Raw genomic sequence first — 22420 nt, 5'->3', positions numbered from 1 at the left:
GATAATAAAAAGAAGACATAAGCTAAGGAATGCTGGTATAAAGTAAAATAAATAATTCTGTTTAAAATGACATATATACAGTACATCCACAATCAGCTTGCAAACTTTATTCCATGTGTCATCATAAAGGGGGCCAACTAAACTTTTCATGACTTTGTCTTTTTTTGTGTGTCATCATTATTGCTTTCTCAGGGTAATGGAAAATTAGCAAACGCCGCTAACACTGGTTCCAGATGTTCATCTGAAAAGTGTCTAAATCTTTTTATCTGCCTGTGCTTGGCTCAGTTCAGGGTAGTGTGTAAAATAAGAAGTGGCTGTGAATGATAACTGGTTGAATAGTATACTGGAGAATAGGAGTTTCATTCATGTGATAAACCTTATTCTCTTCAATATTGTCTCTCAATGTTTCCCAATGGACAGATAATATCATTACTGTCTTGACTGTGTGTGCAGGGCTGTTCACTTGTTCTGCTTCTTTTTTGTCTTCCCACCACAGCCATTACACAGTTTTGTATCCAGAAAGACCAGATGCTCAGTTAATGGATCTTACAGCAGTAGTTCATGAACACTAATTGACCTTTTCCAAAGTCCTGTGAAAACAATAACCAAACCTTTGCTCCTCTTATGGACCTGTTTGTGTGTAGTGTTGTTGTATCAGGAGAGAATCGTGTAGCAACCTTCACTGAACTTAAAAAAAGTAACGTACAACTATGGTGTCACAAAGTGTCGGGGTTGGCCTTTCAGCCCAGGCAAAAGAAGACCAGAGATCTCATAGTGTGTAGATGGAATGAAACAATTCTTGTAAAATTGATGATTTCTCCAATTATTTATCTGTAGAGGGAATCACTGGGACAGCAGATGTCTCCATTGTGGGGAAGCCTGCTGCTGGTTCAGATATTAATGCACAGAAGGTTGATCTCTGAGTGTCAGAAAGACAATTCATTCTGTAATATTCCAGCAGGCGAGCACCTCTTCGAAAGATGAAGAAAGGGGATAAAGAAGAGAAAAAAAGATGCAATTCATCAAAGTGACAGTGTTTTACCTTCTATTTCAGTCTGGCAATATTGTCAGGTTGGTTAAGAAACATACAGTCGAATCAAGATGCAGTTTAGGGCATGAACAATTACAGTGGAGAGAAAACTAAGAAAAATTCATGTTCAGTGCAGCATAGTTGCTATTGTGCTATATCCTTCATTAAAAAAAATAAAAAGGAAACAAGTAATATTGGTTGTATATTGAGCAGACCACTTTGCAAGAGCATTAACCAGTTCAGTGCAAAAGTGTAATAGTTTGACCAAAGAGTCTACTGACATCCTGTACAAAGTAGTTTTCTGTTCATCGTCTATTGGACATTTTCTGATACCATGCTTCTGTCGTGCTATTTATTCAAAGGCTCAAATGGAGGACAGGTTTCTGTCAGTGTCAACCTAGAGCTCTTGTGTAATAAGATCCTGTTGGTATTGTATAAAAAAGCTAAGAGACTGCCAAGAATTAAAACAGTACTAGCGTGTAGTACAGTATATCATTTTAAAATACAAGTATAAAAATATTGTACCACATTCCAGTTAATTTTTGAACACAAGCTGTTTTTAAAGCTTTAAAGTCGTTTAGAGGGATTTTTGGCGTTTATTATTCGTACAGGGAAATGGCACAAACATTAACACCTGTGTTTAAGGGCATGTGGAAAAAATACCATTCAAATTACTTAAAACATTTAACAACATTAGTTCTTAAAAGTTTAACAATCTCATGCAGTTTTGTGCAGGATTGAAATGAGCACCCTTGTCTGTAAAAGAAATAAAGGTAAAAGGAGATTCTGCTTCAGATGCTGCTGTCACATCACAAAGATATTTTAGTGAAAGATGTTAGTTGCTCTGTTTCAATGAAAAACAGAATTAAACAGAAGATCTGACTTTATTTTAAAATGAGGACAGATAAAATCATTCAGATAATACAAATGTATAGTTTAATAGCTGTGGTCACCTGTTAGGATGTTGTAATGACTTACCTACCATCAGATTTACTTCTTTAAGGATATATCTCTTAAATAAAAATGTAAATCCCATTCCATTTAAGAGCTGTACTCCACTGGCTTACCCTGGAACCACACCATATACCACATTTCACCTTTGGGAGGCATTGTATATACAGCTAAACATTCAACAGGGAAAGCCAGCAGGGACAGGGAAACATAATGGGAACATCAATTTGTGGTCAGATATCTAAGGGAAATATTTATCTTTCTGGTACTTGGCAAGGGATGTTGAAATTGGAGCTTCTAATGTATTTTACAGTACTTACTTTGGCTTGGATGGGACTTAATCAGCCTTTGATGGATTTTACAGTAAAAAAAGTGATTAATTTTTAAAATATTTTGCATCTATCTTTATTACTGTAGGGGGTCTTCAGTTTCTTCATTCTTGTTCTCCTGTCTGTGAGTACAGTGTATTTGCACGTCTTTGGATTGGCAAGACCTTCTCTGTGAAAGTGATAATGATTTTTAATACAAGTTTGAAATCAGAGATTTTGATTATCTGATCATGAGTCATACTGAAGCCTGATTATTAGCCAAATAAAAAAAAGCATTATCAGTGGTGTCATTCAAATAATTTATCCATGCTTCATTGACTGAATGTTCCATCTAAAAAATGGCTGTCAGATGAATTTGTCAAGTTACTTTATTTATATATTGTAACTTTCAATACCCCCACATTTCAGATTAACTAATAATCCATTCATTTTCTAAATCCTTCTAATTCAGAGGTCATGGGGGACCTGGAAGAATGGGTGCAAAGCAGACTGCACCCTGGACAGGATGCCAGACACACAGACACGCACACACCCACTCCTGGGCCAGATTTCCCAGCAGCCAATTCACCTACCAGTATGTGTTTCGACTGCTGGAGAAGACCCACGCGAACACGGGGACATCATACAAACTCAACACAGCTAGAACCCCTGGAATTGAACCCAGGGCCCCAGCACTGTGAGGCAGCAATCTATGGCACCGCAGTGACCCCAGTTAACTAATAACAACACCTTTTGTTTTTTAGATATTTCTGTGTTCTTCTTGGTGCATGTCCAAAGGCCCAACACAGCTACCCTGACACAGGAAAAAGACACATAGACCACAACACCAGTTACAAAACAAAGATGGCATAAACTGCTGTATCAGGTCCTGATACAGATTGTCAAACATATGTTTTCTGGGAGAAATAGTCAATCCTCTTATGTTTAAAAGTGTCTTTTTTTAAAAAAAAAGACTGGTCTCTATATAAATTATCCAGGTACTATCTGTCTCCTGTGTTCCCTATGAGAATAAAGAGAAGAAGCTAATATGATAATGTTTCAGTTCTTGTCTTCAGTGTTATACAGTCGATATAATAAAGTTGGAAATAATATTAAGCAGTGGCTTTCAACCACATGGAATTTCCTTTTTCATTCTTGTTCTTTTTTTGCACAAAATATTATCTGATGTGAATCCTGTGACTTATCTACAGCCTCATAAAATGTGGTGATTCCTTGTAGGGTTGTCCATGTCAGGGTGCAGATGAGATAGATGTGCATTTAAAGCAATGAAAGGTTTTCCTGTCTTCCATTGTTCATATTATTAATCTTTATGTTCATTCTTTTAATCTGGTCAATCTGTCATATATCTGTCTGACTGCCTTATTTAATCTGTGTATTCTTCAATCTGTCTGTCTCTGATTACAAATTAATGAAGGCAGGGATGCATTTATCCACACATCAAGAACAAAAGGACTGGTGCTCGTAACACATTTTTTTTGTGTTTGGAGATTGTATAGCTACCAGATGTAGTCCATTGTGTAGCACTTCCACAAGCTGTTTTCTGCAAGTGAGCCCTTTTGCATGCAACACCTGTATAAAACAAGAATCATGAGTGTAGCTATTTATTTAGGATTGCTTAAGGCATTTGAATTTTTTTTTGTGATCAACTCATACATTTTTTATTCTTTTTTTTATTTTGTTCATTCTTGTAGTTTTTTTCTTTATTGTGATTGGTGAATACTAGTGAGAATTTAACCATTCAGGAAAAATGTGAGAGACAACTGCAGTGCGTTCTAGTAAATGCATGGATGATGAATTAAGAGGATTTCAATTTGATCAAATGTTGTGTCATTTTATATTTGAAAATGTGAAACTCTCTGAGAATATAAGATTCAGACTGGACATTTGAGACACTTTTCTAACTAAATTAAGAAATATGAGCAATACTGAGGTCATAATCTGTTGACTAAGAGGGGTATTTAGTTACAAATAACAAAAAACTAATTCTAAATGCTGTAATAAATATGGATAGAACTAATTTTAGAAGCTGGTGCTTTAGTTAAGTGTTGGTTGTGAATGTAAAATCAGGTTTTAGGGTATTTACAATGCAGCTAATACAGGTTTCAGTTTTAAAAACACCTTATACTTATATTTCAGATTTAAAGACTTTTAGATTTAAGTTTAATACACCATGTATTAAATAAAATTGTTTATAATGAGATATCATTGTTCACCGAGAAGAAACTCACATTTATAATCAAATATTGAATTACTTCGTGTTTTTCTTCAAAATAAAAAAAACTGTATTAAGTGACTATCACCGATTTCGTATATAGATATTTATCTAGATATATATTGTATATGTTACGCCAGTAGCACAGTGGTGCAGAGGTTAGCATTGCTGCCTCGCAGCACTGGGACCCTGCGTTTAATTTCGGACCTGGGTTGCTATCTTCGTAGAGTTTGTATGTTTTCCCCATGTTTGTGTGGGTTTCCTCCCACGATCGCAAGACATACTGGTAGGTTAATTGGCTTCTGTGAAAACTGGCCCTGGTGTGAGTGTGTGTTTGTGCCCTGGGATGGACTGCGATGACATCCCCTCCAGGGTGTTCCCTGCCTTGCTCCTGTTGCTTGCCGGGATAGGCTGCTGCTCCCTAGCAACCTTGAATTGGAAGAAGTGGATGGATATATATTTATCATACTATCAAATATCAGAAACGTCTTTCTTAAATTAGAATTTTTGGTTAGTTGAGACCTTTTAATCATTTATACCAAAGTGAAATTGCTTCTGTCCTAAACAGTTCAATATTACTTAAATTTAAGTCAGGGGCGATCTTCACATCTCATAATTCTGAAGCATGACTGCTACAAGGATCTCAATTGCTGTTAGATATCAGGTTAGACACTGAGAAGGTATCCAAAGCAATTGCATCTTTAACCTATTTTAAGAGGAGCATTGGCAAGTACCCAGTCAGGAATTGTGTTTCTACAAGCACAAGTTCATTTTTTGTCCAGCCATACAGTATGTATAGTTCAATGCTCATAAAACTTAGAAGCAAGAATAGTGTTAACTAACTCCAGGAAACATCTTGTTCAAAGATGAAAATTGGCTGTGTGCAGACAGAACTAATGCAATTAATTAATTCTTTTTGAGCACAAAAATGTAAGAGTGTTTCTAATTAACGCTCAAAAGAAAGTGTTGGTTGACAAAGGCAAAATTGAAATACAGTATGATCTCACTGGTGGGACCTCAAATTCAAGCTTTAAGTTTGGATTTATTTTATTATTCTTATGTTTGTTTTTACATCCAGCCATACCCGGGTTAGTATAGCTTTGCATCTTAATACGACGGAGGAACAAGGAGGTCAAGTTTGTTTTTATTTTCAAAGCAAAAAGCGTCCCAGCTTCCAGACCTAACCACCTGGATCCAGTAACCCCTTAATATTAAATAACCATGGAGCCCTTTGCATTTTGAGACCCCTTTGCCTACTAGGAATTGCTTTAGCCCGTGTTCACCAACTCTGGAATGATTTCAGCAGTAATCCTGTGAGAGCCAGAGGGCACAAACTGTGAAACATCAAAAGGGCCTGTTGGCTGCTGGACAAATTCTGGAAGCCAATTTTTCAGCCAGTGCACTACGCCTGGGCGCCAATGTTTTGTCCCTTCTGTGTCAGAGAGTTGGGTGGAGGGGGTGTGAGTGGATTACTTTGCACTGACTGCTGGTTGTGTTGAGACCTGAACTTTCAGCTTAAGATGTGCCAAGTTGTGTGCGGCACTTTGCTGGTCACCCCATCGGGGAATCTTTGTTGTAAGCAACTGGGTGCAGTTGTTGATCCTCAGATATGTGGTAGAGATGTCGAAAATGTCGGCAGCTGGTTTGTCCACAGTCCTCCCTGCTCCAACTGGAACCAGTCAGGAGGTGGGGGCTGATGGCTGTAAGCAGCTTTTTTTTTCATATGGTTCAACAGCAGCTTAAACCTTGTGCACATAAAACGTAATAGAGAAAATAAAACCGCTTTGTTATGTGCTTATGTCACGGCCGTCAGCTGTAAGCACAAAGGTTGAATTCAGCGCAAACAGTCAGCAGGCCTCACGTGAAGGTGTGTGATAAAAATATTTTCATGAAGTGCATTATGTGAATGTTTGTGTCTTTATTTTCTGAATAAACTAGCCTACTAAAGCGGCAAGCCCTCGATTTTAATCTTATTTGCTAAATACTCCTTTGATTTGGTGACATTGAAACTGGGCCAATTTAGCCAATATATCTAAAGCAAATCAATGAAATAAATATAATTCTGAAAGCAACAGTGATGATGACTGTTTTGCCATTAATCAACAAAATATTGTGCTTACATCATGAGCCTCATGTTTATAGATATGAGTCTGTGTCGGCCTAGCATTTATGATCTCCTTGTGGTAATAGGTGTGTAAAAAAGGTTTTATGTATTATATCTTTCTGTATATGTGCCAGCAAAAACAAAAGAAGTAAATGGAATTTTGTTTCCACAGACAGGAATACTCATGGGTTTGTATAGGTACTACCTTGTTAATTCTATTTTATTTATTAGTTAATTTTCATATTTTGCAGAGCAAGTTGGCCAGGAAATTTTAGAAAATCTCCACCTTGACAGAGAAAAAATCCAGAGATCCAGAGACCGGGTGAGTTTCTCGTCTATTGTATTTCATTTCTAATTTTTTCTGTTTAGGGGGTTGAAATAAAAAGAGCTTCACACAAATCCTCAATACTAACAGTTGCTTAAGATGTAAAATATAAATATGTTATCTTCTTACTATGAAGAAGATATTATGTTTCTGTTATTATATTATTGTAGTTGTTTTCCAGAGGGAGAACTGTCCAAAGCTGCTTTGGAATATTTCTCCAAACTGATTTGATTTTTAGGCCTGCTAGTATTATCCACACATGCTATACTCTGCTTGCATGCAGCCTTTGCAGTCAGACAATTTGTAAGAAAGAAACGCTATAAATTCAGTCTGATTGTAAAGGCTTGTTTCATCTCCACCATATTTGATATTTGTTCCTTACACATTTAATTTTTGACATACTGTGTTATTTGTAAGTGTGCAATATACAGCTTGACAGAATACGTACAGTACTTCAGTTTTAGATTCTTTATTGTGATTTGTCAATACATATGTAATTTTCATCATTTAGGAATCCTGCTTTGCTTTTTTTGTATTTCCTTTTGAGGTTTTTTTTGTTATTCCTTATTTTTTGCATTTCCACAGGACAGTTGTGAGAGTGCAGTCTAACTAATGTAGACTATACATGGATGGTGAATTAAAACATAAAATCACAAAATGTTCTGTCATTTTTAATTTGATATGTGAAACTTTCCAAGAGTACATGACTGTCTAGCACATTTGAGTTACATTTCTCAGTTGAGAAATATCAGCAATATTGAGTTTAAAATATGGTATTTAAAAATGTATTTATGTATTACAAAAACAAATTCTAAAATTCAGAAGTAGATCTGGATATACTACTAGATTTTGAACGTTCAATTATGACTTTGGCTACTTACGATGGATAAGAATATCTTTTTATGTTTATGCAGCAAGAAGTCACTTGTACTCCAGATATTTTAGCTCAAGGCCTATTCACAATATATATTCATATACACAATATGAAACATAAGCCTACATTTTAAAGCCCCAACTTTTATTAAGCTATTGCTGTGTTTATCTGTCTTCCATAACACGTTTTGATAAGACACGTGCAATATTGGCACTCATGAGGTAAATATGGAAGCTTTTGTCTCATTGAGTTCGGAAGGGGGGGATCAACTGTGCATTAATAACTTCTGGTGCAAAGTCACTTCCTTGATTTTACTTCTCAACTAAAAGAAGATAAATAACTGACAGTGAGTCAGCAGTAGGGCCATAGTACACAGTTTGAATCGTATGGACACAAGACCTTTTCTTAGGATCTGGGGTACCTAGCCTCATTTATAAATTAATTTAATATTTTGGAAAAATATGAAGAAACAAGTCCCAGATTCTAAACCTTAACACACTGAAAGAAGATGGTTCATTTGATAGGACTGTTGTGAGGTTAAAATAGATATTTTGTATTTAAGAAATTAGCATTTCTGTTTCAAATAAAATTATTTGTGTTTCTTTAACCAAGACATTGATTGTGTATTCAGTCATATTATTTGCTTTAATAGTTGCTTAGCTTTTATTGTATTTTAGTTTGGAAATGTTTGGAAATGTTCAAACATATTTGTAAAGCACCATAAAACAAACGATAATCTCCAATCCCATTTTTGCAAAAAGAACAAAATAAAAGTGATACTATTGAATGCAAGAAGCATTTTTATCAATATAAAGAGCACACTCCCTAAAGCAAAATAATAAGTAACAGAATAAAATAAAATCTGATTTTCAGGAAATTACGACTGATGCTCTCCCCGTGCAAATTAAATTATTTTTTTTAATGCAGTTGTGAAATTGAGGTATTGAAGGCTCATACCATGGGTGAGAAGGCTCATACCACGGATGATCATGGCACATCAGAGAAGTGATATTCTCTCTGAACAACTGCACGCCTTCTCAAGCATTTCTTCCTCATGTAAAACACAAGCTAGAGTCGTCCACTTTCCATATTGTGGTATGCTCTTAGAACTCAGACATCGTCTGCTAACAGTGGATTCATTCTCCATCAGAAGAGAGATCCAATCCTTTTGTGATATGTTTCCAATAGCTGTCCTTACTAGGCAGATGTAAAATTGTCAGATCCCAGTTAGGGGCCATCTGAAATGCTTTTTATGAAGAACGGTTAAAGATCACAACATGTCAGTTGGCATTGCAGACTATTTCAAAGGAAATAAAACATTTCCTTTCAAAGGTCTGCTGTCTACAGAGAATAATGCACTCCCATGAGTCTAGGCTGGCCCTCCCCAAAGGATGTTTTGCCTGGTAAAAATATAAATGTTGCGATAGAAGTTGTAACATGAGTGTTAAACTGTATGTTATGCATCTACAGTAAGTAAAAAAACAACATAGTTAAGGCAGTAGTGTTCAGCAACAAAAATAACATTTGCTGTGAAATGAACATTCTTAAATTAATATTAAATGAACATTCTTAATGTCAATGAAATAATCTAATATAGTTCTTTAGAAGATAGTGCAGGGAATTTTCTGTGGCATAAATTCTCAGAAGATAAATCATACAGCAACATTTTTTAAAATGTTGATATGCATAAATAAGGCTTTAAATTAAATGTTCTTTTCAGCATTGGTTTTTCTTCTTTACTGTATATAAGACATATGGCTCGAGTTGTATTAGTGATTTTGATTTACATTGTAGGGAAGCCCCATAGTATAACATGCATTGAATGAAGCCTTGTATTTAACTTGTGGAAGGTTATACGCTGTGAAAAATACAATCAGAGTGATAGCAAGAGACAGTGCTATGCCTTCCAGGTAGGCATTAAAGACAAATGTTGTGACCAGCTTTTCAGCTAAAGTTGGAGACAATGTAGGACATAGTTTGGCAATATTTCTGAGATGGAATAATTATGTTTTTACAATATTTTGTACATGTGATTCAAATGTCATGTCTGAATTACATATCACCCCCAAGATCTTCAATTTCCATTGCAATTCAAGTGCAGTGCCATTAGACAGATAGGGTTACTGCGTTAGATTTACAACATTAATGGGGGGATGCATGACTTCATTCTTATTACAGTCATGTTGTTACATGTTGTTTTGAAGCTGGCTCAATGGATCCATCATTATTGTATTAGGTGGGGTGAGTATGCAATTCAGCCAGACACAAAAATTAGGCAAAATATTATTTTAGTTACACACAGAACACAGGTTCTTCAATATAATCAAGAACACGTTTTCATTCCTATCTGTGGACAATCAATCTGCTATCCAACTATCAAAACGTAGTCTTTTTTTGTTGAGAAATGACCAGTCTTGCCTCTTGTATCTCAGTGGTCTGTGTTTCATCATCTTCATTCCTGCCCTTCATTGCCAGCTTTGGCGTCCTTCCTCCCAAGGAAGTTTCAATTTTTATTTTCCTGTTGTCCATCACACTATCGGATCCCGACGGCCAGCATGAATCTCTGTTTGACCCCTTTTCTCCTGTCCATTACTCTCCAGCCTTGGAAAAATACCTTTTTTGTTTTCCTTGAGTTTATTTGCCTTTCACATGACCCCTGACTCTCTCTCTCTCTGCCACATGAGGATTGGAGAATCCTGGAGTTTGTAGTTCTCTCCTGGCTCTTCCAGAACGCTGGCAGTGACGTGGCAGTGATCTCTGACTCTTGAAACTGATCTAAAAGATTGATTCTTACGTAACGTTGTTTTGGACATGAAGTGTGCTGCAATGATCAGAAATGTCTGATTAAATCTATTTGGCTCTGAGCAAAATGCAACGCAGGAGTCAGACTGTGCTTTTGTAAAAATTCAGATTTTGACACCTTGAAGATGTGAAACATAAGAAGAATGTTTAGAATTAGCATTTTAAACCATTCATTTCTGAATGAAACATTATTGTATATATTAAATACAGGGTGATATATAATAGTATATATATATTTTATACATAACCGTATATTAGGTTAATAAATAGAGCATACTTTGACTATTTTATTAGAAAATTTCATTTTAAGCCTTTAGATTTTATTAGATGATTATATCTTGTTCCATTAGTAATACATATACAATTTTTTATTTTTATTTTGCTGAATAATGAACATGTAAAGATGTATGCAGCAGCAGGAAGACGTGCTTTTACCAAACCTAACTGCTAGATATTCATATCCCTGACCTGCAAATGAAGTGATGCCATCCATGCTGTAGCTGTTTCTATAATGTTAATATAATATGAAATAAAACATATGCCCCTTTGTCTGCTGGAAGTGTCCTTCACCTTTCTTGGCCTCACTTTTTAAGGCTTTAGCTTAAATCTCTGCATACGAGCCAATATTAAATAATTGTAAATGCTTGCGCAATGATGCAGCCCATTTAGAATCTGACTCCATCACAAAAAAGCAAATATAGAAGCATTCTTCTGGCCTTGTAGCTTGTTTGTTCCTTCGATACTTGCAGGCCCCTGCAATTGCTGTTGGGGGAAAAAAAAGTATTTTTAGGAAGACTGGGAAGTCCCTTGGGATGTATCTATCCTTGAGAGCAAGACATCAGGCGGCTCTTGGACTGGCTTCTTTGCCAAAAACCTAATTCCACCCAAACCACATCTGTGGCGAAGAAGCTGTAGACCAGCGAGAGCTGTCTTGGATTTTATCTCGTGCTGCCAGATATTTTATAGTGCATGACGCCCTGTGGAGTTTTGAAGAGAACTCCTCGCATTTTCACAGGGACGGTCCCATCACAGAAAGCTGATTACACTGAGAATTTTGCGGTTCCCTGTCAGCAGCACTGTCAGCGCTCTTGACACACACATTTTGAGAGTATTCTCTCAGGTGCACCTCCACATTCAGACCAACCTCAAATAAACTGTGATCAGATAACCTCCATTTAATGGTGGAGGACACTGCAGCTCTCATCTCATGAGGTCTGAATACATTAGAGCAGAACGGGGAAAAAATAGACGCAGCATCTGAGACCAGGGGTTCTCTGGTACGTGTCAGCTCTGGGGCTCCCTTTCACTGCAGTCAATAGTTCGGACATCCCTCAGTGATAGGAGAAAAACGCATTTAAAGCGATGGAGTATAAGAGAAATGGTGACAGTTTTTTTTTATGCCAACCAGACATTGAAATTAGTAAAGCTGTAATGGTTTCGATCAAGCAGCATTCGTTTCAAAGTCCAGTCAGTGGCTGACCAGACTTACTGAAGGTCTTTGAGCTGAAAATTTCGGTGGCATGCATTTTGGAGCAGCTGACTATCGTTTTTGTTTCATTTAAAATCACACATGAGCCATTCATCAGTTAATGCTTTGAAAGCTGCTAACCACACAGCCACAGCTCTCTTGCCACCTGCTGTCAAGGGATGTTCAAGAAGACCATACCTCTTTCCATCTGTCCTGGCAGTAGTCATCATTGTCCCTGTTACTGCCTCATGTGTTGAGCATCCTTTGAAGGATGTTGGTGCTTCACCATTATGTGAGCTCTAGCCTTCTAAATATGGAGCAATTGATCTTGTAGTACCACTAAAGCCACTTTTACTGTATATGGTAGGTTAAAACATAGGGTACAGATGTCCCCTGACATTTTTCACTGTTCTATGCCTGAGCCATGCTGATATGCAAACAGCGAACTTAGGAGCGGATCTGTCATAAACCACTAAAAAGAAGACAACAGTCAAGGTTTTTCACGACAGTTATATTTTGAATGATAAAGCTTTTATACATGACCAAGCTTTTGTGACCTACCACCTTAACTATTGTAATATTGTGTTCCACAGTGCATTAAAACTCGTTTGCTTTTTAGATTTTTTTTCTGTCAACACTGGAGGAATGTTTTGTTTAAGGTTGCACAAGAGGCAGGGGTGTTAAGACACTGACTTGAGGAGATGCTGAGAGAGAATGTGTTCTATATATTTTCAGGATGGGCCTACCACCTATCAGCAGCACAATGTCTTTTTCTTTTTCTTCTCTTTTGTAGCTCTTAGCGAACATGGTATTATTTCTCAATTTTGGATGTAGCTCTTTTTAATATTTCTTTAAAAAAAAACAGTCTGCCTCTCTTGGTAAGCAGTGAGCACAAGGCAGGGTACACCGTGGACGGGACCACACACATCCACACACTCACACCAGAGCCAGTTAACCTACAGTACCTTCCTCTGGGTGCTCTGGCTAATGGAATCCCATGCAAACAAGGGGAGAACATATCATCTCCACGCAGATAGCACCCCAGGCCCCTATCAATTTTTTAATGGGTAATTTCTTAATTAAACATCTAGTGTAGCACCTGATGCTTGCACAGGGAGCTGATATATGGTGTAATGATTTTGAATCAGCAGTATACAGTTTGAGAACCTAATCACAAGTTCTGAAATGGATCTGCTGAGTAGAATTGCTGTATATTGTAGATCCTTTTGCGGGATCTGGTGAGTGCTTCTCTTCAAACATTTATTAATTAACAAACTTACTAATTAATTGTTATTTTTACAGAAAATATTCAGTTGCATTGCAGTCTGCTGTACCACCTTTTTATTCTAATTTTCACTAAAATCTGAAGAGCTAAACAGCTTTGTATTCTAATTTAAATTAAAATGTAGCGTTATGTGTTAATATGCCATTATAAGGTGTTTACATATTTTGACAGATGCTTTTCAGTGTCGTTCTAATATATTTGATAAATTGTACTACAGCAAAAGTATTTTTAATCATGCTTACTAAGTTTTCATTTTTACTATATTAATTTATATTACTGACTGAGAAAATGTGGAAAATTGAATTATTAATTAATTCTGGGAAAATGTCCACTGATGAGCTGGTATATTATAATGTATGAATTTGTAAAAGTGCATATCTTCTGGATAACCTCCCTACACTGCCATTACTTAGATTGCAAATGGGGAAAGAGCACTAATTTTCCTGCAAAACTATCATCCATTTAAATTCTACGTTTCCTTCTAGACTGGATTCACTTGGAATAGTTTTATTACAATACATATCACCACCTCTTGCACAGCTCTTTTCCACAATTTTCCACCCATTTTTTTATGGACACTAATTAAACGTTTCACCACAGGCAATATTAAATCACATTTTAACTCATAGTAATACTAGTGGAAATTGTAAATAATATGATTCTGACCCGAATGACCTTCCATAGCCTCTATACCAAATCTACTGTAAGTTCCTAACATTCCCAAGCTTTAGTAATGAGATAGGATAGATTTAAGTGAGCGATTATTCATGTAAAATGCTTAGTTTCCCTCTTGTCTTCTTTTTAAAATTTAAAAAAATGAAAAGAGAACAGCTGCCGAGGCCGAGGTTGTTAGCTGATTCGTTTTTGTAGAGAACTTTGCTGTAACCACAGTTAGAATTCCCGAGTTTCTGCATCTTAATGTTCCCTGTAGGTCCCATGTGAAATGTGACATACTGCATCACAAACTCATAAAACGAAAACAGATGTACAACATGAAAAGAAATTAAGTGAATACTTGCAATTAAAAGAAGACGCTGTCTCCTTATCAGTATTTGATCCGATTCAAAGTCTTTTTAAAATGCTAACTAATGACAGGCAGTTGTACCGTCAGAAAAGACACATTAAGAACCGCACCTTTTTTACTTTGTAAGCTTTTTGTCGTTAAATTAATACCAGTGTGGTTTAAATCTGTTCAGGAAAGGATCTCAAAAGGCAAAAGGATTTGTTTTCAGGTGGTCCTAAAAGATGATTTCTAGGCAATTTCTAAGTGGCACACCCCCAACACATCTTATGAGTGTCAGGTGGACCACCTCTGGTTTGATTTCTGGCATAACGGAGCTCTCACTCTTACCTGGGGTACTGATGGGAAGCTCCAGATTGGTGCACATGCTCTCAGGGATCGTTGAGGTGAAATCAGTTGGGGTTGATTTTTATTCTGCACCACAGAAACATCACTGTGCAGATCTCACTGAGAGAAGAAGGCCACCATTGGAGGTGAGGTCACTGATAATTTCAAAGTGGGGAAAATAGGGAGAATTGGGTACAGATTTTGAGCTTATACCTATATAGAGAACAAAATTAATGCTTAATGCTGTGTACTTTTGGACTGTGATAGGAAATTAGGCGTCCTCAGTTTTGTTTTGTGTTTATATATTTTTTTGTTTTGTTTTGTGCATAGCTTCGTGAAACAGATGCAAATCTGGGGAAGAGCTCTCGAATCCTGACAGGAATGTTGCGCAGGTAAGAAGAAGGTAGGGCCCTTTCCCTTTTTCAAAAAACACTGACATTACTTCCCTACGTGCTCTCTAGGTCTACTGGTACTTTGTCATAGTTAATGAATATTCTCTTATGCAAACAGATACAATATCTCTCTATGGTCTTTAGTAGGTTGTATAGTAGGTTTATATTTTAAGTTTAAACAGGCCTCTTACTAAGATTTTGACAATTTTACTAGATATGATTCTTGCTTTGACTTTTCTAACCACTATATTTATAGATAAATTGACAATTCATATTCCACGCATGACAATTCATATTCTTATTTGCATCCAATATTGCATTAATGCATGAGCTGCAGTGTTAAAAACTTTGATTTCTATAGTTTTTTTTTTTATTTTTGAAGTGAATTAACACAATAACTCCCTGTCAGATATATATACAACTTGTGTGTTAACTAAAAGCAAGTATCACATAATCCATCAAGAGGAGACTGGTCTTTTACCCTCATAGTTGTCCATTTTGTATTGAAGAGCAGTTAAGTGCATGATGTTCTGAGGCTTTTTTTGTTGCAACAGGAGAAATAGTTAATTCTTTCATTAAGGGAAAACAAGAAAAAATCCTTTCTAACACTACAAGAAGCCTTCAATATATAGGAGCTATACAGGTCTTTGTAGGCTGGTAGAACTTCCTTGAGTTTCACTTCAGAGGGAGGCTTTATCCTTTTCTCAAAGCCTAATGAAAAAATAGCTCCACACAGACAAGGGAGGCTTTAAAAAAGCAAAAAAAAAGGTTCAGTTTAACGTCTGTCACGTCTCCATTTTACAAACCGCTTCCATTTCTGTCTCTGAACCGTAACGTTAAATTTTTTATTAAGAGTAATATGTAAATGACACCAGCTAAATTTAAAATCCAGGGCAGAAAGGAAGTAGCAATTGAAATAGATGCTTCAATGCTTGTAGACAATCAAAACCAGCACGGCTTGCCGAAAGGCCCCCGGTGATGCGGACTGTAACCAATATTCTGCATATGTCTCCATTTTGTCAAATCTCATTAGAGGGCCTGCCTGCTTTATGTCATTGGAGCTGTCCAGAAATCATTCATCATTTTTAGTGTAAAGTAAATAACATGCAGTTATTTAAATAATATCATATTAATGTTAAAGTTCAGCTGTCACTTAATGGGACGACTTAATCAGACGTAGCATTTAGAAATATACGGCTACACATGGCTTTGCTTGGCTTTCAGGTTAGCGGATTCAAATCAGGATTTATGAGTTTTCTAGCCCAATGCGTTTCGCTGCGTTTATGCTTGATAGAGTCTGCCTCTCTTGTATGAAAGCAGAGACGAGCTATTTTAAATAAAAATAAAGCATTTCTTAATATTGAGTTTGTATAGGTTTTCAAAGTCATTTATAACTGGCAAGCACAAAGAAAACAAACTCTCCCATTGTCTTTTGTTAAGGCTCTCTTGAATACCCCTCTTCTTTCACATTCATTAAATTGCATGCATCTGTGAGGTCTGGCTGTTTGATTAATATTATTGCCTTTTGCTTCTGTGTTTTAGGGCTAGCTTCATTTTTGTTTTGGTTATAAGGGTCCAAGCAGTGTATGAAATGTTATTTTATAATAAGACATAATAAGACGGGGGTACTGTACATATTACTTTGACTTCACCAGTTCACAGTAAAACCACAGCTATTTTGTGCCACAGAGCGTATGTGCATGTAGAAATAGTGACTTCCTTTCCTTCAGATTCTTTTGTTTCACGGCCTCACTTAAGCTTCATGTAAGCATAAAAGTACCATGGACTAACAAGTTAATTTTGAAGTACTGGTGCAGTAGAGTGCTGTATGGTAAAAATTCTTATTAAGCTGCAATGGAACATAAAGTGCTTGAAAAGCTTGTGATTTTGAGTAACGGGTGGTCAGGGTTAGGGATGGGGGGCTCTAATGCTTAAGTCTCACAGGAATGAGTTCTGTGCCTTCCAGGCACTTTTGCATCTATTTTATAGGATGCAAATGAACGGAACTGGAATATTGTTTTGAGTCAGTGTGTGCATGTCTGTGTCTAAATACTCCAAGTTAAAGTGACTGTAAAGCAGACAAATCCACAGAATTGCTTCTAGTTCCACCATCCTGCAGTCGTGCGACAAGGTGGAGAAAAGTGCCTTTAGCGCTTATCTCATATAAAATGAAACATGGGCTGAGTTATCCCAAAAGGGCTTGCAGGCTCTGCGAGCAGACCTCAAAATCACAGAAACTTCCCAGATACAAACTTCCCAGGGACTACAAAGAGTATTGAACTCCATCAAGTTATTTATAATGTCGATGAAAGCCGTGCCCAGATGACATAAGAGCCTGGCTCTTTTATTTTCCTTCTGCCAACATGGAATGAGAAGCATTTGGAGTTTTCAGTCATTTATAAGAAAAAGAATATAAGAAAACAGTAAGAAATGAGGTGATGTTAAACTATTCATATGAAACGAAAGGTCCTCTGTGTTCTTTGTATATTTATATGATGGCCTTATTTTTTTTTCTTGAATTTGTCTGTGAGTATGAGGATGATGGTTGTAATTATAAGGTGATATTCACACATTTCGTTGCATTACTTCAATTTATTTAACGATTGTGGTGAAAAGTTTGAGAGCTGGTTACTGTCTAACCTTCTTCCTGTTGGCAACACCATTATTCTTTTAATTATGATTCAGAGGACTCAATAAACAATTAAATATAGAAGGGGACAAACCCATGTGCAGGAAGAGCTCTCAAGCCCCACAGACCAGTACCAGTGCCTTAGAGGGATGAGTAGTCCTGGTACGACCAGTGAATGGACTACACAATGTTTTTCTCTGTTTTCCGTCCGAGAGCGTTAAAACAGTAGAGCATTTATTTATTTGAGCCTGATACGGTTAACTTTTATGTTTCTTAAAAACAGAGTTATGTGTGGGAGAGGACTTCACAGCCCCTGTGAAGTGTTTGTATCTTATTTATTTTTCATCATTATTTATTTAGGAAGCGTAAAGATGTGGAGTAGGTACCAGCATTTGAAGGGGCTGAGCAGCACAAGCTCTCCTGTGTCCCCTCAACCCCCTTGCCTCCTGGATCACAGCGGCGTTGTGTTTTGAAGGAGTGGGCGCATGCTCAGAGAGGGCTGATACAGCATGCAGGTGGTCGAGTCAGTCGCCACGCAGATCAAAAGTCAAATCCTTCTGTGAATCTCCCTTTGAAATGGGTATGTGGCTGAGACAAGGCAAGCCTTATCTCTCAGACAGACTGAAAAAAGGCTACATACTGCACTGAAAGAGTTCCATATTCATGGTGTTGCACAAAACACCATGATTTTTTAAAGAACTGTTGTGCGTGAAAACAAATAAGACATCAGTGAGCACATGTATACAGAATATGATTTCTGCAACCCGCATGCATGCTGTGTTTGTAAGTTGGTATTTTTATTTAATTATAAGTTGACATTAGAGCTGAATGAAACAAGTATTCAATTACTCAGGCTCCATTTGCAAGGAGGAGTTAAAAATGATTGATTGTCGAGAGTTCGGCCAGTCATTTTACTGTACATTCATTGTCTAATTCTTCCAAATACACAATCATGTGAAAATGACTTTAATTAAAAACAGTTTTTCTTTTGATTAGGTTCAACAAATAGACTCTCAAAACAGAGTTATGTAAAGAGTTCTATTCCATTTTCTGCATATTAATCACTTTCTCTCATTTTTCCTACCAAAACCTTATAATTTTACAGCTAGTTATTTAGTTTCAAATATTCAATATTCATTTCAACTCTCTTTAATATCACTTTAACAGTTGGCAATATATATACAGTTGTACAGTAGACGTAATTATAGATGATATGTAACTGACCAAGACTATTTTTAAATTTCTTAAATATAATATTGTGTTCTGATCTCTAATTAATCTAAATGCTATGGTATATTTATCATTGACACCTTTTGAATGGTAACAGTGTATTTTCTAAAATAATATATGCCTTTGTTTAATAATTTACCAATGCACTCTACATAAAAAGAATTTAAACACAGCAACTTACAATTAAATTAAATGTTGAGAAAAATTAAAACATACAATAAAATTTAACATTGAGGAAACCTAGAGCATTAATATGTAGTTGTTTCCATAGTTTAAAAATACATTGATTAACCCTGATTTCAGAGTTGTGTGACTAAATATGAAACATTTAAGTGCCTGACAGAGCAAGAGCTTGTTTTGGAATGCATAGGAGGTTGTAATCTTCATTTACTGTACAGCCTTCAAGCCTAATAAGTGGTAAACATTTGAAGTGAATTACAGTAGATAATTTATCATACAGGATACCAATATCTCTATCTACAACTCTATAGGCATCTCTTGTCATGTATCTATGTTTGTGTAATCTTTATATAAGTGTGAGTATATAATTATTGAAAATTAAGGATCATTATTTTATCTTAAAGGTGATAACAATGACAACGTTTAGGGTGGCATATTCTATACATATCATGCAGATATGTTTTTTGGTTTACATGAAATTGTAAAGGAAAAGTTTATGATGTCAGGTTGATAGCATGTGATGCACATTGAATTTTGCACTGTTGTTTGCCAAGTCCTTTAGTTACTCACAAATTTGCAAACAATGTCAGGAAAAGAGATCAAAGAGCATAGCCTGGAGACATCTGAAAAAAGATGATGTCCTGAAGATTTCCAGATTTAGACTTCCTTAGTATTGGTTAGGTTTGCTTTTTCTTCCAGCTTGGAATATTAAAGATCTGATATGTAGGTCATATAATTAATGAAATGCAGGAATTCCAGTGGGTTGCAGAAGGATGCAAATTGAGGGAGTCTTGGGGCCTTCTTCAAGTCAGTAGTGAAGTCTAACAAAAAGATTTAATATTATTTTTAATTGGAGCTGAAAGATATAACAAATTATAGTTCAGTCTGTTTTTATTCTTTTATTTATTTAGTTTCCTTTTTTTCCTTTATGTTATGCTGTGCACTCATTAAAATGCAGGCTTGGAGTGCAGGGGCCCTGGGACTGAAATGTTGCTTAGGTTGGGTATAATGTGGCAGGGCAACTGACTACAACTGAGAAGTCATCAGATCATCCTAGTTTCTTATTTTACTTAATGTGAGACAAACCGATACGATGCATACAATTTGTACTGTAGGTAAAAAATACACTTAATCTTAAAAGCAGTACTCATTTGTTTACTTTAGGCTAAAATGAGTGGGAAAAGGTGATTGGTTTTACCCACATGCAAATAATTGTGCCATTGTCCAAATCACAGTCCAAAACAGGTAATTATGATGATCAAAATTCTGACCACTGGCCATTAATTATAAATTCAGCTTCAAGAAATCAATTTAAGGAATAGTAATTCGAGAGTTCCCTCCATTTTTATTTATTTTTCTCATCTGTTATAGATGAATCCTACAATATAAGACAATAAAATCATGTGGTAACTGTCAAAAACCCAAAAAAAATCCAGTTTAAGCATTGTTTATAATGTGGATAAAAGCAAATAACTTTTACTTCCACACCACATTAGCATGCCAGTATTTTTTTTAAATCGCAGAACAAAGTAAAGATGTTGGATTGGGTGCCTTGCTATTAAATTAGGATCAGCAATGGATAATTAAATGCCATGGAAGACATTACAAATAATTAATAAACAAATTGCCATTTTTTTTAAATCCCAAGGCATGAACTCCATAACCTTTATTTAGTTAGTTTACCACAAGCAAGAATTTGCTAACCACTGATAGATTTCATCTTGACAGCATGGCTTGGTTAAGGAGACTTTATTGTATGGAAATGGCTTAAAGCGTATTCAAAGGTTGTGGTTAGGATATGTTAAAAAAGAAAATAAAATGCATATGCTTTCTTTATGTCAGAAAAATTGAGAAACTTATTTTTGTTTTGAATAAAATGTGTATTTTTAGAAGCAGTTGGGTTTAGAATCGTTCTCAACAGTGGATCAGACTGATCACTGAACTGCTAATTTTTTTAAGTCTCACTGGAGGATGGTTCACAAATCAGCTGTAGACTGTAGTCGCTGTTGTTTGTTGTTTAAAGTCTGTATTTTCATATTGCTGACAATAACTATTTCATGTTAATGCTGTATAAAAGGTATTATTCCTGAATGTAATGAAAGTGTCATATTTTATTTTTGTTTTCAAATCATACTATCTTTATACAGGGTATGTGTATATAAATATCTGATATCTGAAAAATCTGAAGTCACTAAAGCATAAAAGCTCTCCACAGAATACTTCTATAAGTGTGCTGTAAGTACTGAACCCTGTATTGTAAAGAAATTAGAAAATAATTGCACATCTAAAAGAACAATGAGTCCCTGATTTTTTTCATTGAATACATTTCTTTTCAAAATTACTTTTAATTAGTAAGTCATTTCTCTTCTTATTATTGCCAAAGACTAAATCTAGCTTTTTCTGATGCTATTTTCGATATTACATAATTTCCTGATTAAATTTCTTACAGAAGAATAGCCAAAGTGTTCAATAAAATACAAATAAGGCTTTACTGTTTGTTTCTTACCTTTAACTTATTATTTTAAGCCAAACAGGTTTATTAAATGTGTTGAACTCAACTTTATAACCAAGAACCAAGTGAGGAGAATCTTATTTTATTAAAACCTCTTCCCCTTGGGTGGGTTGCTATCCCATAGGATATTCTCTCACAGCTCGCTCTGATCTTTTTCACGTTATTGGTGTAGATAATTCTTTGTACTACATTTGTACTCTTCCTTTCTATGAATTTATTCAGTATCATTGATATCTATCATTGATATCTTTACCTCGTGGTCTTCGGAGACTATCAGTCTTAACTATCGGTTGTCTGTGAACTTTTTAACATTTCCTGGCAAACAACCTGAAGCACATCTGTCCATTTATCCTGCAAGCTATTTCATTCAGCTAAATTCCAAATCATGATGCAGTGCCAACAGCTATGTGTTTTTTAAAAAAGCTGCAACTCTTTGATGAACTAATTGGCGCTGTTACAGATTTTGACTTTGGACTGAAACTGTTGCAGAAATGTGACATCATGGTGAAGTAAATGCTCAATCCTTGTGATGCTGTGTGAATCTGTTTGAGTTTTTTTCTGTTTTATGGAGTTGTTTTGTGTTTTTGACTCTTAAACCTGTTTTCTCGAATTTAACGTGCTCTGTAAAGAATAGAATCAAATGTATTCTGTTTTTCAGATGCCTGTTTATTATTCAGAGCAAATGCATTACCTCACTGTGGTGTCGTTCAAATTCCAGATCACTTCACTCACTCAGGTGCACGCTGGTA

The 22420-nt window shown here is 35.9% G+C and overlaps 1 protein-coding gene across 3 annotated transcripts in view; it reads left to right on the top strand.

The window, feature by feature from the left end:
* vti1a (vesicle transport through interaction with t-SNAREs 1A) overlaps positions 1–22420 on the top strand; it is a 186101-nt gene that overhangs the window by 103949 nt on the left and 59732 nt on the right. For 2 of the 3 annotated variants that reach the window (XM_088635818.1, XM_088635820.1), the window contains 2 exons: positions 6878–6948; positions 15059–15120. In XM_088635818.1, coding sequence (XP_088491944.1) covers positions 6878–6948; positions 15059–15120 — 133 coding nt within the window. Of the gene's footprint in view, positions 1–6877; positions 6949–15058; positions 15132–22420 lie in introns of all 3 variants that reach the window. The other variant, XM_088635821.1, reaches the window with a different exon arrangement.

This window comes from Lepisosteus platostomus, chromosome 6 (assembly GCF_059453375.1).
Source record: "Lepisosteus platostomus isolate fLepPlt1 chromosome 6, fLepPlt1.hap1, whole genome shotgun sequence".
Lineage (NCBI taxonomy): Eukaryota > Metazoa > Chordata > Actinopteri > Semionotiformes > Lepisosteidae > Lepisosteus > Lepisosteus platostomus.
The sequence above is the reverse complement of the archived record's forward strand: the minus strand, read 5'-3'. Positions and strand labels throughout refer to the sequence as shown.